Source organism: Denticeps clupeoides, chromosome 4, assembly GCF_900700375.1.
Source record: "Denticeps clupeoides chromosome 4, fDenClu1.1, whole genome shotgun sequence".
NCBI lineage: Eukaryota > Metazoa > Chordata > Actinopteri > Clupeiformes > Denticipitidae > Denticeps > Denticeps clupeoides.
The window spans coordinates 12,499,803-12,515,883 of record NC_041710.1 but is presented as its reverse complement, the minus strand read 5'-3'; the positions used below and the strand labels follow the sequence as shown (position 1 = coordinate 12,515,883).

Below are 16,081 nucleotides of genomic sequence, written 5' to 3'. Positions count from 1 at the left end.
GTCAGTAATGGTGTGGAGTGACATTTCTTTGGGGAGCTACACATCCTTCCATGTGCTTGCCAGAGGTAGCCTGACTTTCATCAGGTGATCCTCAGACTCCTTGTGAGACCATATGCTGGTGTGGTTGGCCATGGGTTCCCCCTAATGCAAGACAAAGCTAGACCTCACGTGGCTGGAGTGTGTCAGCAGTTCTTGCAAGACAAAGGCATTGAAGCTACAGACTGAATCAGGAGCATATCCAGGCATTGTAGGGAGGTCATACAGGCATGTGTAGGCCACATACACTACTGAGTGTCATTTTGACTTGTTTTAAGGACATTACTACATTACAAACCATAAAATGGTTTGATTTACTTGATAAATTTCCATAAAATTCAACAATTGTGTGATTTTTTTTTTGTCAGCACATTAAGCTAGGTAATGAAAAAAATATTTAATAAGAATATTTTGTTCATTCAGAGCTAGGATTTTTTATTTTTTTTTGGTTCCCTTTATTTATTTGAGCAGTGCTCATGTGTCTGAACTGTGTGTCATAATCTGTAGTGTGTACTCATTAACACCAGGGGTCAGTGTCAAGGCCGCAAACCAAATAAATGAATGAATACCTGTATCTTAAAATTGTCATCTGTTGAGTGCAGATCTCGCAACACTGCCCAGGTATTACGCAGGTATTGCATCCAAAGAGTGTGTATTAATCAGCAAAGTCGTCTGATATTTCGCCTGATGATTAAAATGCCAACAGCATGATTTGTTTGGACACACCAGGCTTTTAATTGGTGTCTGATGAGGATAAATTCCAGCTCTGATGAGGCGATGTCACACTCAACCATTCTGCTCAAATCTCTTTTTAGCTATGGATCAGTAGCTTGCATGTAATGGAAAAATAAAATGTAGAACATAGATTTTTAATTTTATGTTCACACCCAAAGTAACTCACACCATTGAAAATCCCAATTTCTTTACTAGTAAAATTACATAATGCACAACATGTGATGAAAATGGCCATTAAAGGTGCTGTAGGCCAGCATCTTATGCAATTAATATTATTTATACTTTGGATCATTTTATTGAAGTTGGTAAATTAAACTGGAAGAATTGCAAAAATACGCCTGAAGTAGGGGTAAAATCATCACCTATATGTAATTGATTGACACTAATTGTACAGTATAACTTTGCAGGATATTAACAGCTATTTGACACAGCTATTTCTTCATAATACATAGGTATATAATAAAATATGCTGTTTTATTATATATTGAAGTTGAAGATAATACATTGTTATTTTTTATGTTCCTCAAGTCTGTAATTAAATAATTAGAGCACTTTACAATAATGGTGCTTAATGATATCATATGAGGGATATAACAATAGAGGGGTTGCAATAAGAACCACATATCGCATAGACTTTTATACCTATGCATTTCTCGAAATACTGAGCACAGCCCTCATACGCACAATCAGGAATATGGACCATTATACAATGACCTTTGTATCAGCATGGAAACCTGTGATACGGCTTGTTGCAGTTTATTAGATGCAGCCACAACAATTTAGGTTCAGTTTAAACCCTAACCAATATATAACTCTTCTCTGATATATTCTCTAAAAGAAGGACCGATACTGCTGATTAAAGATCACATGGGAGCATTTTCTTGCTCTAAATGTAATTGCTGTATCTAAATACCCCAGCTGTATGTTGGAGGTGCACAGAATGATGAGGCAATCCTTCTGTACAGTCAAGGGCGATGAGACCGCCAGCACTCAGGACTGAGCAAGCACTATGGCAGTTGATGTATCACCCTGTCCTCTCCAGTCACCCTTCCCTAACCGGCATGCCTCCAAAAGAAGGAAGAGGTTAAAGATAAAATGTCTCTATTTTTTCAGTAGCCAGACGGTATCCTGTATTTGTGGGTCGGGCCCATCGCTCATACGTGCTCCAGGAACCACTGCACATCCAGACTGTCCTCAAAGTCAACCGAACCCTCTACATCGGCGCCAGGTAACCCTCAGCTGCTCTGACAGACCATCAATAGAAAACCTTTTATCTCTTTATGATTGCAGCAGTGGCCTTCAAATAGGCCAGTAGAAACCTTCAATTCCTAAGTGGGGTGTGAATGTGGCGGAAATCAGAATAAAGACTAGAGAAAAGTTTATTGGTTTTGCTGCACATAAACTGCAGGATGAGGATGAATGGATGTATTGTTTTATTTTGATATAACAGTTACTTCTGAATTCTGACAGTCCTACCTGTCGAGTAAGTTAGATGGAAATGGCATATACTGCTGATATATTATTGGATGTGGCTATAATGTTCTGAACAATATTCTGGACATTGGGCTTTAGTCAACAGTAGCATTTTAACCATTAAAGTGAAAGTGAAGTGATGTGTATTAACAGGAACACAAACTTCTCCCAAAAGTGCATAAAGAAATATTTGCTAATCTCTGTAATTGCTGCAACCTTCATTGAAGCCAGAGGATATATAGGTGTGAACACACTGGTGTGAAATATGATTCCACCCCCTGTCTGTGCCCAGAGGGCCTGCAGTGACAGGGGTCATGTTCTCTACACTTTCTGACTGACGCTGTAAGCCAAACAGATGCACATTTTAAAATAGACATTTTCCTTGTGGGCAAAAACAAATCGATCTTAACAAGGTTAAAGACATAAAAAAATGTATATATATTGAAAAACTACTGTTATCCTTTGGTGGAAAGTTTTGATAATAGAACTAGAGAATCTATATATTCACTATTTTGATTGTTGAATTGAATGGGGTTGTCAGGTTCTTACAAGTCCAATCACAACACTACATTTCTGCATTTATTGTCACCATAAACTGTCAACCCAGGCAAATTTGATGTGTTCAAAAGGATAAGGATATGATGCAGCATCTTGTTTATCTTCTTCATTGTTAGAAATAATTCTAGGTGAAGTATGCATTGTATAAAAGGGACTTTCCTCAAGGTTAAATACTGAAGGAAAGCAGATCAAACGAAAGAGCAGCAAAAAATGTCAGCGTAAAGAAGTGTCTGGAGGAACAGAACAAGGGCTATAATGGTATAGAAAAGAAACAGAAGATGATACGCCTGTCCCTTTTGTCCTTGTTCTGGGTCTAGTTGGCTTAAAATGGATGAACTCAGGTGCTGCCAGTCTCTGTTGATGAACTGGGAGGAAGCAAATTGGAGAAACCAGGCCAAGAGCCCCAGGGGTCATCATACTGCCAACATGCATACTTAGGACTAGATTATCACAGTTGCCCAAAATAAAATGTGACTTGTGGACTTCGACTTATTTCATGTTGCCATGGTTACATGTTTTGCAACCTTGAGACAAATTAATTTAAATTATTTAAAATTATTTTAATTATTTATTTAAATTGTTTTAATTATTTGATGGAATTTCTTTTATTGATTTGGCTGCTGTATGATGCAGTGTGTATATTATTACCTAGGCCAACTGTTACAAACGTGTAGTTCTATGTGAAAAGTGTACCTAAGACAGAAAGATGATGTAAATGGCAAATGTTTAGGAGGTGTGCTTAAATATTCGTCCTTCCACTAGTATTACACTCACATCTGCCACAAACCCTGCAGTTGTCTGAAGTGATGAAATGATTAAGAGTGCTTAATTCATGACATATTTTGGCACACACAGCACAGCCTGAAGGATTGTTTTTGGGAGACATGTAATCTCACTCTTTCAGACTTTGCTGCTCTTCAAAGTAACTATGCAATGGAATGCAATGTGCTTATGGTTATAGCTCCAGCCTGAAACGAAGGAAAACCTGCCCTCTAGACTCGTTTGCCTCTCAGTGTTAAGCTAAAGCTCCATTTCTGTCAAACCCATAGACCTAACCCCAAGGAGGGTTTCTGACATGAAAAGACATTAAACACTTCCCCTGTACCTATACGAATCCAGCGAAGGACAACCTGATCCTGACATCTGACTTGGCAAGGATTATGATGGAGTTTTTCTGGAAAGCCTGTGATAACTTTGACTTATTTATGAGGCACTCGTTGCATATTATCAACTCAGTTTTTTATCAGAAAATATGAGGATCGATGGCACACAAGTATGAGGAAATCAGGTAGCAGAAATCCAGCACAAACCTAGGGTTTCAAAAACCAGGGCCTAAAGGAAGTGAATAAAAAATTAACCCAGATTGCATGTTGAATTTCCTGTCTGTAATTTTCCTAATGCTTAAAACAAAATTTGGGCTAATTTAAAATAAGGAACGAAATATACAGTTTTAGGTCTAGGTTTCTCCAAAATTAAGAAATCCATACTTTGATGCTCACTGTACATTGTGTTGCATTTTAAAGGTAACAAAGGTTAGTTCACCAAATGATCAAGTTTCATCAAATTCTAACAGTGAAGTGAAGTAAGTGAAGTGAACCATGTGACATGCACCCATCCCCTGAGGGAGCAGTGGGCAGCCATGAAAGGCACCCAGAGAGCAGTGTGTGGGGACGGTAACTTGCTCAAGGGCATCTCAGTGGCAACTTGGCAGTTCAGGATTTGAACTAGCAACCTTTTGATTATGGGTCTGCTTCCTTTTCTGTACTCTACCATTGTCTCATTATCACAGCATTTAATACAACCTATCCTGAGAGTTGCCAACTCATAAACTTCAGTTGAGAAACTTTAAAAGGACACTGAGTCACAACTGCTCAGCCTGACTGATTATTAACTCATTCCACCAAGTAATTTTTTGGCATTTCACCAGAGAATACAAAGCTCAGTGCTTTCAAAAATCTTCTGTTGCCCTGAGGGTCCCTCTGACTGTGGAAAAAGACAAGACGGGCTGCAGGAATGGATTTCAACAAATTGCAGCTCATATGCTGGTGCTGTCTGAAAGCAGCTGGTGCTGTGAAGAAACACATGCCATAATAATATATGGACTTAGTGGAAGTTAACCATTGTTCTCTACCCACCACATGGAGCTTCTAAAGGAAGAATGAGTGTAAAGTCAAGTGTAAATGATGCTTCATGGTGCATCATGGGGGTCCTTTACCACACCAGTCCAGATGGTCTGTCACACAGACACAAACCCATACATTCATCTGAATGGTTGGGTCAGTAATTCATCTCAGGTTAAGGCCAGTATTGTTCCATTGTAGAGGAGGTGACATGCTGTCAAACTGGCTAGTGTTTCTTTTTATTTGTAATGATTAAAAGCTCACATGGTACTCTTTGCCAAAAAAGAAAACTTTTTAAACAATAAAAAATTTAATTTAAAAATAGTTTTACATCTAAATTCACCTTAAAGGAACCTGTTGGCTTTTGTGGTGCTACAGTAACTGACAGCATTGCAGTCGGGTTAGTTTTGAAAAAGCACTGGGTAAATAGTAGGGCTGCGAGACAGCCTGGCCACATGCTGACCCCAAAGACCTTGCTGCAAAGATACATTTGGCCACTGGCTCCTGCATATGCCCTGTTCAGCACCCAGGACAATGGGACAGACGTGCTACTGGGTCAGCCAGGAAAAATGTTATTGGACAGCATGGCGTCAATATCTCCCTCTGATCAATACGATGCGGCATGGGCATCCTGGTCTGATGAACTACGTAGGCCTTCCATTATATTCATCCTTCCCTGCCAAAATTGCCTGATACCTACTTATTTACATTCTAATTATGTAAAGGAATTAGATGAGGAATGGTGATTATGTCCGCTTCAGATAATAGGACTGAGGGGCTCAATCTGCTATGTAACAGTGTATGCTAATGCAAGGGATTACTGTGCTGCTCTGCTGTTTCCCTTGTACACAGCAAGAACTACACACTGTGAAGGTCATCTAAAGGATACATAAAGTGAGATTTATGTGTATTGGGTGAAATATATTGAGTCACACTGTCACACTCATCTGTTGTAAGATATTGTTTCTAAAAGAGATTAGCTGCACAATAGCGGAACATTATACAATTTCAGATTCATCAATATTCTGCCACTCATACAAAGGGTTATCAGTCCTTAAATGCCATTATCATCTAGCTATTTATTCCAGCTACACTGAGACCAGCTCAGCTTCAGTAATTACCCAGTGACCTGCAACAAGCCAAGAAACTATTTACAGTCAGTGATTTTGGAAAAATGTTAACTTGGTAGTGGCTCTGGAGGCCATGGCAGTTTAGCCTAGTGTAGAGTATTGGCCAAAATGTACAGCTCAGAGGCTGGCTAATGCATATGTATCTGGCAGGCAAATTCTATTTCTGGAAATAGATTCCATGTAATCTGGCATAATTTACTTTTTTTTCTGCAGCATTACTAGACTAGAAGAAAATCAGTGATTCCGTCTTTCAGCCCTTTCCTGAATTGGATGAGACTGTATTCTGAAACACGAAAAACAATACTCTGTGAAGTACACTTCTACATCTGTACACTTCTATGTGTGTGTTTGTGTGTACTTCTCAGAGACGACCTCTATAGAGTGGAGTTAGACAATGTAGCAGGAGATGAGATGTTCTACAGCAAGGTATGATGGACCTCTCATGCCACATAAACACTACTGTCACATTAGCACATTAGTGGTTAATACTCTGGTGGTTAATAAAACCCAGTTTGCTTTGGTCACCACTAAGCATAATGATTCTGTAATCAGCATACATGATTAATTTGTGTTAAAATCAAAATGCATTATGGTCTTCTTATTGCTTGCAATTGTTAACATGGTATGTGTCAGCTGATTAACATGGACAGTACTAATACATACACATGCATATAACCACAGAGTATATCTATCTGATAGCACACACACACACACACACACACACACACACACACACACACACGCTAAACCACAGTAACCTAATGAGGGAAAATTGTTTTAATCTCCTCTCTAATCTCAACCTGCTCTCTTATCACAGAAGAGAACTTGGGAGTCCAACAGGAATGACATTCGGATCTGCCGTATGAAAGGCAAACATGAGGTGAGTGGCACTGAGAGTTTCCTGCCGCACGTAGCATTGTTGCTACTGCTGGAAGGTCTTTGATCTAATCCTGACAAATTGGCCCAACCATGCCAGTTCAAAGGTTAATTGCTAGATCTAATTATCTATTAGCTAATTGTGCAAGACTTAGTGCAAACAGTCATATAGCATAGCAATGTTTATGAAGGTTTTTAAAGTAGTTATTTAGTTAATTTAGTAATTAAGGAGTTATGAATAATTTTATTTATAACTATAAAAGTGGGGTTAGCATATGGTCCTTAAAATATGGAAGTGTAAAAATTTTGACAATGAAAATGTGTGTGTTGTTTTTAATAAATACTGGATGGGGTTTGTCCCAAAATTGTGATAATGCATTCCATCCACATTTTGTATGAAAACACTGATGGATTGCTTTGTTGTGGTCTATAGTGCTAGTGTAACTTAAGACACACAAAAAATGTCAATGCAGTTGCAAAGGTACAAGTTTGCCTGGGAGGATTCAAATCTGTGGCTCAAAAGTATGAGTTCAATGCTAATTGTAATGCTTTCTGTGTTGCACAGGGTTTTAATTTGAAGTGACTCATTCCATTTATGACATTAATGGCATAAATCAGATACCCTTGTTAAAAGTGACTTACAATAAGTAGTTACAGGGACAGTCCAGTAGTTACAGTGTCTTGCCCAGTGTCTTGCTCAGAAACATAAAGGTAGTAAGTGGGGTTTGAACCTGTGACTTGTCTTCTTGTTGCAAGTGTCCACCCCATTACCAACTGTAGTAGATTGACAAAGTAGATTTTATTGTTATTTACACATTTAATCATTTTTTAGGGAACTTATGATTTTTACTTCACACAAATATCGTAGTTTTTACTTCAGTACATTTCTCACTACTTTTAATTCTGAAATTAGATGTTTTCTGCAACAGGGAATAAACCAATCAGTAATTAGTAGTCATGTTACATCTATCATAATCTGTAATCGTAAAATTAAGTTCTACACAGGTATTGCATTTCTGCTATGCGAGATGATGGATGGAGAAGGAGATGGAGATAGTGATTCTTTGGTTTTGGTAATTAAACAGTGATTGAGATTAAAACTTTGTTAGTAGGGCCTCCAGAAAGATGTCTAAAGGCATCTCTGCAGAGAGATTATTGGCATTTTAATCTCACTTTATACTGCACACTTTATAAACACACTTTATACTGCAGCAAAAATATCACTGGATGCTTTCTTTAAAGTAAGGTACCATTATTTTAGCACCGTTCAAATACATAACTTCCCTATTCTATTAACTATGGATGCATAATTGTTTTAGTGGCTAAGTAGTGTCTTAATATTCTCAATATTCTGACTGAACTATACGTCTCATTGCACAAAGTCTGCCGCTTTGAGAAACATGCTGAGTGAAAATCGCTGGCTTGTTATTTGGATTGTCCCATTTTGAAAACGGAATGTCTAGACTTGTTTTTATGACCCTTTGCTTTGGGTTGTCAGGTGAACTGAGGTGCACTGAGCCAGACAATCTCTTTAAATTGTTACTCTGCCTGATTCTTCTTCTGATGTTTTGCATAAATCTTGGAGACACATGATGTTCCAGCTGCCACACGGTGGTTCCACACGTATGTAATGTTCCACACCATATGGAAAGGGTTAGAACTGTGTGGGCTAATTCCCTGTGATCTGCCTTTGATCTGCTGCTGACAAATTGCTCTATCTTGGTTGGTTCAGAAGCCACTGGCCCTCTCTAATTACAGAGTCCGTGCCCATAAGCTGGAGTGTTTCCACTCCGGAAGGGGGGTGGGTTTTGTCAGAGTGACACCCTCTGAAGTGTATAATTTGGACTGGGCTGTTCAGACACAAATGAGCTCATTGATTCCAGCGCACACCTGAAACACACCTGTAACTCTCTTCTCTTTTCTTCAGCAAGGTGTGAGTCTGTAATTGGCCCCCTGACTGTGATTCCATCATGTGTGAAAAAATTGGAGGGGGGTATGTTATTTCTTCATTTTAGAAAATGTGGCTCATTTACAGCTGGTTTTAGAACTGTGCGTGAGCTTAAGATCACACAATTAAAATGAGGTGAGAGACATTGAAACAAAGAGGTTGAGATGGAGAGAATGAGAGATGGGGACAGAAAGAGCAGAACTGACACAAAGGAACGAAAGGGAGGGCTTCAGTCATAGCCGACAGCCACAGGCGTCCCACATCCGTCTTGCTGAGAGGTGGACCCCTGTCTGCTACTAATTAAGCCATTTAGCTCTCTGCTTCAGCAAGAGGGTGCCAGCAGGGATCACAAAGATTCACCAAACAATCCATTACAAACAAGCAGATAATGTAAGCTATTTCAAAACGATATATTGTCATTACTGTAAGTTGTCATTACTGTAAAACAAAGACACAAAATCACCTGGATACTTCTACTATTTGTTTTATTTGGTTTTCGTTACTGTAAAATGGTATCTGTATAGGCTTATATGTACAAAATGTGTGCCGTGAGTGAGTCCCCGCCCTGCGTTACGGGATGGGCTGCGGCAGTGGGTAAGAATAGTGAGCGGGTGGGTATCTGTGAGAATATTTGACTAATGGGACTAAATGATGTCGATGAGTGGAGGATGATGTGTAGTGTACCTATTGTGCTCAAGATTACAGAATTTTTAATGTTTTTTGAAGCACCCTCATTGTAAGGTGTTCATACTAGTGTGTTATGCGATATACTTAATTGTCTGCCAGGTGGCCATATAGCTATATTCTTATTGTGTGAAGCTAAAATGGCATCACTCATTTAGCAGAATGTAAATCCCATCTACATGTACCTTGTGAGGTTGCACCTCCATAGATTGGATACATGTTAAATTTTTGAACAATTTTTGCTGTTTAGTTTATTATCCTGCTTAAAGAGGCCACTGCAATCATGGAATCCTATTTCCATGAAAGACAGTACATCCCCCTCCATTGGCTTCACCAATATCTTCACCACCCTCTTCCATTGTTCTGTGGTCCTATTCTTATGCTCACTTGCACATGGTAGGTGCATTTGGTCATGGACATGGATCAGCATGGGCACCCTGGCATGTGATCTGCAGATACACAGCCCCATACATAATCACCTTTCAAGGGTCATAATGTTTAGAATAACTGATGAGAATATTCTATAAAAATAAATTTAAAACAAATTGTATATCAAAATGTCTGCACATAACCACTTTGAGGTAAATGTACATGCTGCAAATCTGGCCCGAGGAGGTGCTGAGTCATTCCCCGCACGCTTAATGGGGCGGCATTTTAATGAGTCGCCTGGCTCAGCTGGCACTAGAATACCCAGCCTGAACCAATGGCTGGATTATGAGATTAATTGCACCAAAGCGACCATCGCTCCGCAACCATAACCGTGTCTGTAAGAGTAATGGCTTTTTCTTTTCATTAAGTTATCATAGCTAATGTTATTTCCTGTAAAAACATCCACTGCTGGTTTGAGAAAGTCTGCCAAGCTGTTCATTGAAAGTTGATTCCTCAAAGGAAAATGTTTGACCCACGCCACAAAGCAGAATGGTGATTTCAGCATGTGTGTGCACATGTGTGTGTGCTTGTGTGTGTATTTGTGTATGGGGACACTTGTTGAGGATAACAGATGTGTCTCACCCATGAGAACATCTGTTGAAGATCAGTGGTGGTCTCGCGGCTGTCGGCTCGTGCTGCGGTGACTCTGCTCTCCCGGCTCTGGTCTCTTACACATTTTCACCCACAGACAAACATCATCAACCCTGCACAGAAGCAGCAGAGGGTACACCAATTCATCTCAGATCCTCAGACAAGTGATGGAGTGAATGATGCATTGACAAACAGTGGAAGGGGGTGGGGGCCGAGGGATAAAGATGAAGAAAGACAAGAGAAGTGGGAGGGAGTGTAAGACAAAGACAAAGAGCATGCCGGCAGAAAGGGGAAAGCAGAAGAAATAGGATCAACAGACAAAAGAAAGGGTGGAAAGTCAGAATGATGACCAGTGAAGGGAAAGAAGGAGAGACTGAGAGAAAGAACGAGATAAGGGGCTGAGAAAAACTGAGAGAAAGAGGGCTAGAGGGAGCGGTGGCAGGAGTTAAAAGGCTGTGCTGAGTTTCTGCCAGGCCTCACAGGTGCCGCTTTGTCCAGCTTATGCTGGGGGACCACCAGCGCCTAGCAAGCACACGAGAGGCAGAGAGACTGAGATAGAAATGGAGCAACAGAGCTGAACAGAGCTCAGCCCTGAGGGGGACACTTTGAAATCAGGGGCGGGAAAAGGAAATGATGACGATGGAGAAAACAGTCAAAACTGAGGAGAATCAGAGGTAAAGATTGAAAGAGAGAGAGAGATGGAAAAGGATTTTGAAAGGCTTTGAGATCAAATAAAAGCCAGATATGAGGATAAAAGTGGATGGGCTTGTGCGTTCAGAAAGGAGGACATTGTGGGAGCTGCAGCTCTTTTAAAATGAAAGTATAAATCACTGCTCTGAACAGTACAGAACAGTAATATAGATTCAGGCCCAGTATAGCCCATCTTCCCCAGGGCATTTATGTAGCCTATCTTCATATATCACATTATTCATCTCTGCTTAACATTATGTGAAATTTGTGTACTGGGCTGTACTAATGGCAAACACTATATTCCCAAATATATTCCATCTCATCCCTACCAGCCTGCACAGCATGTAATGCCCACAAGGGGAAAGAGGCTTCTCTGGTTATAAAGGGATTAAAAGAATAAATATGAGCGTTATTGTAGCCCAAGAGCCCCTCATGCACATAAAAGCTCATAATGTAAGTAGCATTATCATCATTTTCCTGCAAATGAACCTTTAACTTCCATAGCGACTGTAATAACTAGCACCTGTGTATTCACTGTATTGACTGAAATATATGTTCGCTGTCCTGGGCAAGAGGAAGCAAGATGAGAGTGGCAAGACAAGAGGGAAACAATGAGCTGTGTTTAGGAATGTGACAGGAACAGAGCACCCACACAAAATAAGGAAGCGGACATAACAGCCGCGCCCTGCTGGTGCAGTTGTGTGACATATACTCAAAGAAAACTTGCCAAATTGTATCAAGTGAAGTGAAAGTGATTGTTTTTGTCATTTTGTGAGCAGTGGGCAGCCATGAAAGTCGCCCAGGGACTAGTGTGTGAGGATGGCACCTTGCTCAAGGTGACCTCAGTGGTACCTTGGCAGTTTGATGCTGCTTTTTTACCTGCTTCAGTTCATAAGTCTGCTTCTTTAACCACTAGGCCACCACTGTCATTGGTTCATATTAACTCTAAAACTGCAGTTCCTGGTCTGCAGTGGTCAGGACATAACTTTGTTATATCATGCACCTTGTAACTTGAAAGATCTGCTACTGATAGCTTGGTGGCAGATAACACAGATAATACAGGGTACATTTCAAATAGGGCACATTCTAATACATATCACAATTAATAACCAGAGCAGGCTTCTGTAAACTTTGTCGGAATTTTTTTTTTGTTATTTCACACAATTCCGTCAGTTTTTTGCCACAGAATATTTGCAAGTCCTTTCTAACCAATGCTCTGTTTTCAAATGCCCTGACTTCCTTTTTATGATAACTAACCCCCTTGCTTGCCCCCCCCCCTCTCTCTCTGTCTCTCTGTAGTTCTGAGATGATTGAGAAAAACAGATGTTTGCTTTTCACCTCATAATATGACTGTGAACTTTTCTCTCTCTCCCTGTTTCTAGGAGGAGTGTCGTAATTTCATGAAGGTGTTACTGAACCAGCATGGAGGGCTGTTTGTCTGTGGGACCAATGCTTTTAATCCTCTATGTGCCAACTACACAGTGAGTACAGGCATTAAGCTCATCACAGAGCTGACTCCCCCACCTCTGGCATCAGACTGAATTTGTCACCATCCCCACTGTCCGCTCTTATTTAGTCTTCATCCAATCCATGCCCAATCCTTTACAGAGTTGAAAAAACATCTCCATCCAATTGATTCAAAAGGACATTTATATTGAAATGTTTGAAATGAACGCGTTGAAAGCACTCCATTAAAATGTATATGCATACTAATCTAAAGACAAGAACACAAAAAACACTTTATCGACTTTTCCTGTAGCTTTACGTTGAAGGTGTTTGTAGATTGCATGAAACAGCTACATTTGTCACACAAATGTGCAGGCTGCAAATTTCTTGTTGCGATAGAAATTGCCTGTGTAATTACTTGTGTGCACTGAATGAACTCATGTGTTATTGCATGTAGCATTGTAGCAATACAATAAAAGAGCGTGAAAAAGTTAAGGTTGATTAAATTAATCTGGGTCAGCAACAGCGGAACAGTGAGTAGTTATGTGACACTAAAGCATGCCATTATAAAGATCAAAACTTCTGTTGTTGTTGTTGTTGTGTTTTTCCTTCTTTCATATACAGCCAAATTGTTTTTTTTCACATTTCCATCTAACTGGAAGCTCGCTGGTTTTCTAAATATGTCTGAGGCGCAGGTGATAGATTTGGTCTCGAGAGAAACCATAGCAGCAGAACTAACTGCTCTCCAGAAGCTTCATACTGCATTTCTGTTAGACAGCCTTTGATTGTGTTTACCTGAAAATGTCCTTAAGAGTCTATCTGGGGACAATTGTCTTTTAAAGTACCCCTGATTACAAATAAAAGCTGTGACATGTGAGGCTGGTACAGACTGACTGCAGTGCAATGAACTTAATAAATAATGTCTGCTTTGTTCTTTTCCTGGCACAAACATATGCGAGTTGATGCATATTTTAGTGTCCTAACACATTAAATTACATGTGCACCCATACTACAAAGCAAGCAATATGTTCGAGTGACTGTTCTTTACTTCAGAAAACAATCCCACATTTAGAACTGTCATATTTACAGAGAGATGAGGGCCAGTGGAGTAGTTTGGCAGATACATTACTTCTGTGGAGATAACACTGTCATATTGCATGCTTTAGATTTATTTGTAATTCACCCAGCAGCCTTAAATCTATCCATTTTGAGAACTTGAGACAGTAATGGTGATGGCAGCTCTTAAAGAAGTGCAGCATAGATTGTGCTGATGTGTACTTTATTCTCATCTTATCACACATTAATGACCCCAACAAATGCAGTAATTTGTGAGTGTACGTTTGTGTATGACCTTCTGTGTCTCTGATGTGTGTATGTGTGGTTAGAGGGATACACTGGAGCTGGTTGGAGAACCCATTAGTGGAATGGCACGGTGCCCTTACGACCCCAAACATGCCAACGTAGCTCTGTTTGCAGGTAAACAGCAAGATGAAAACCCTCATTGAGCGCAGTTTTTTTTTTTTTTTTTTTTGCTTGAGCTCTCAGCGACACCTGCATCTGAAAAGTGAAAACCTGTCCAGGCTTCTTATATAACCCTGCCATGGCTGTTTCATAAGTAGGAAATCTTGTGCGACACACACTGTCACTTTGATTTTACACACTACATGGTTTATAACAAGTGACACTGCTCTATTACCATATAAATTAAATGTGGTGCATAATTGGTCCATGGTTGGTTCAGCTACAGTTTACAGGCTGTTTTAATATTTTTTTCATCTCATTAATATAACCTTAAGGCTGTACAATCTAGTAATCTTGGATATTTGTAAAGCTGTATTTTGTGCATTTGTAAGCTACTGTTAATAGTGGGTTACATAGCCCTTACCTCCCGTATATCATGATAAGATATTGTAACATTGTGCTGTTATACAATGTATAATAATAATGTAAAATAAAGGTTGTGTAAAATGTCACAGGTTCGTTTGTCTGAGTGCATCTATGATCTGTTGGTTCTGTACAGAGGGCAGTCTGTTCACAGGAACAGTGACTGATTTCCTGGCCATCGACGCAGTCATCTACCGCAGCCTGGGGGACAGCCTGGCCCTCCGAACAGTCAAGCACGACTCCAAGTGGTTCAGAGGTAATTTTCCCTCCGCCCACACAGCGCACTCACTGTCTGGCATGCCATGTCTGCTTTAGCTGGCAATCAGCTTCTTTATCATCCCATTTAGGCTAAATTTCATCTTGTTGTAAGCCAGGGCTAGGCAGTCAAGAGCTACATTTATTGGGAGGGACCACATGAATTACTAAATGTCCCAAAGGGTATCCTGGCTAAAAGTGTCTTTCCCTTGTTTTAGTTATGATTATAACCCGTGAATGTGATTTAGCTACTTTAATTAACTAGAAAATTCCTGCAAACAGGTATCTATCATGTAAAATATGATGACAGAAAATGGTGGGGACAGCTTCTTGTTTGTCTTTCTGTCATCCATTTTTAAAGGTCCTGTTGTGAAGAAAGGCCTGTCATCTTTTTGTGACATAACATTGTTTTGGAGGCAAATGCACTAGTTAGTGGTGAAAGATTGTGCAGTGTGTGACTCATGTAGTGCAAACCCTGATGAGCCAATCACCAGTAATACATTTTCACAGTGTAACTTGCACAGTGATCCCATGACTTTTGAAGTCATGCAGTGGGAGCTGAGCCTTAGCAGACAGCAGTGAGTGGTTCTGGGGAGCTGTCTATGGTGCTGATTCATATGGTTTAAAGAAGTGCCCAGTTCTTTTCAAATCGCTTTCCTTGAAGTCCGGATACTGCTGATTTTCCAGTATTTCGTAACTTATGTGTCAGGTGTGAAATGCCTGCATCCCATGAGAGGAAATAAGCTGGATACTGTCTGCTCTCAGGGACAGATTTGAAGAGATCTGAACTAGTCATTTAAGTAGTGAAATCTGGGCTGGAAAAGATGTTTTGTGTGGATTGCCTTTGCATTATAAGACATTGTTTTCTGAGCCTTATCATCCTCTGCAAACTGTCTGGCTTCACAGTGGTGCTGCTTTACCTCAGTTTGTTAGCAATTCTACTTAAACCTGACAAACCAGGTGCCTAACCAGTTTGCTTATCCCAAGCTGAATTAAACTGGGCAGGGTAGCATGGGTTTTATAGACTCACACCTATAGTTGTATTGATCCTGCAGGTGTGTGCAGTATGTGTATTTGTTTTGTACTATCTGCAATTGTGCAGACACAGTATAGGGTGAGTACTCTGTTCAGACAGTGCCTGTTTTACCTGACTGCTATTTCAGAAGGTGTGCGTTCATAATGGACGAGTGTGCGTTTATAATTGTGAAACACTGCAGCACAGCACT

The 16,081-nt window shown here is 40.0% G+C and overlaps 1 protein-coding gene across 2 annotated transcripts in view; it reads left to right on the top strand.

Moving 5' to 3' along the window:
* sema6ba (sema domain, transmembrane domain (TM), and cytoplasmic domain, (semaphorin) 6Ba) overlaps positions 1 to 16,081 on the top strand; it is a 77,103-nt gene that overhangs the window by 36,161 nt on the left and 24,861 nt on the right. Inside the window, exons 3-8 of one of the 2 annotated variants that reach the window (XM_028977323.1) lie at positions 1,888 to 1,999; positions 6,418 to 6,478; positions 6,870 to 6,932; positions 12,653 to 12,751; positions 14,102 to 14,192; positions 14,737 to 14,856. In XM_028977323.1, the coding sequence (XP_028833156.1) occupies positions 1,888 to 1,999; positions 6,418 to 6,478; positions 6,870 to 6,932; positions 12,653 to 12,751; positions 14,102 to 14,192; positions 14,737 to 14,856 (546 nt within the window). Of the gene's footprint in view, positions 1 to 1,884; positions 2,000 to 6,417; positions 6,479 to 6,869; positions 6,933 to 12,652; positions 12,752 to 14,101; positions 14,193 to 14,736; positions 14,857 to 16,081 lie in introns of both variants that reach the window. The other variant, XM_028977322.1, reaches the window with a different exon arrangement.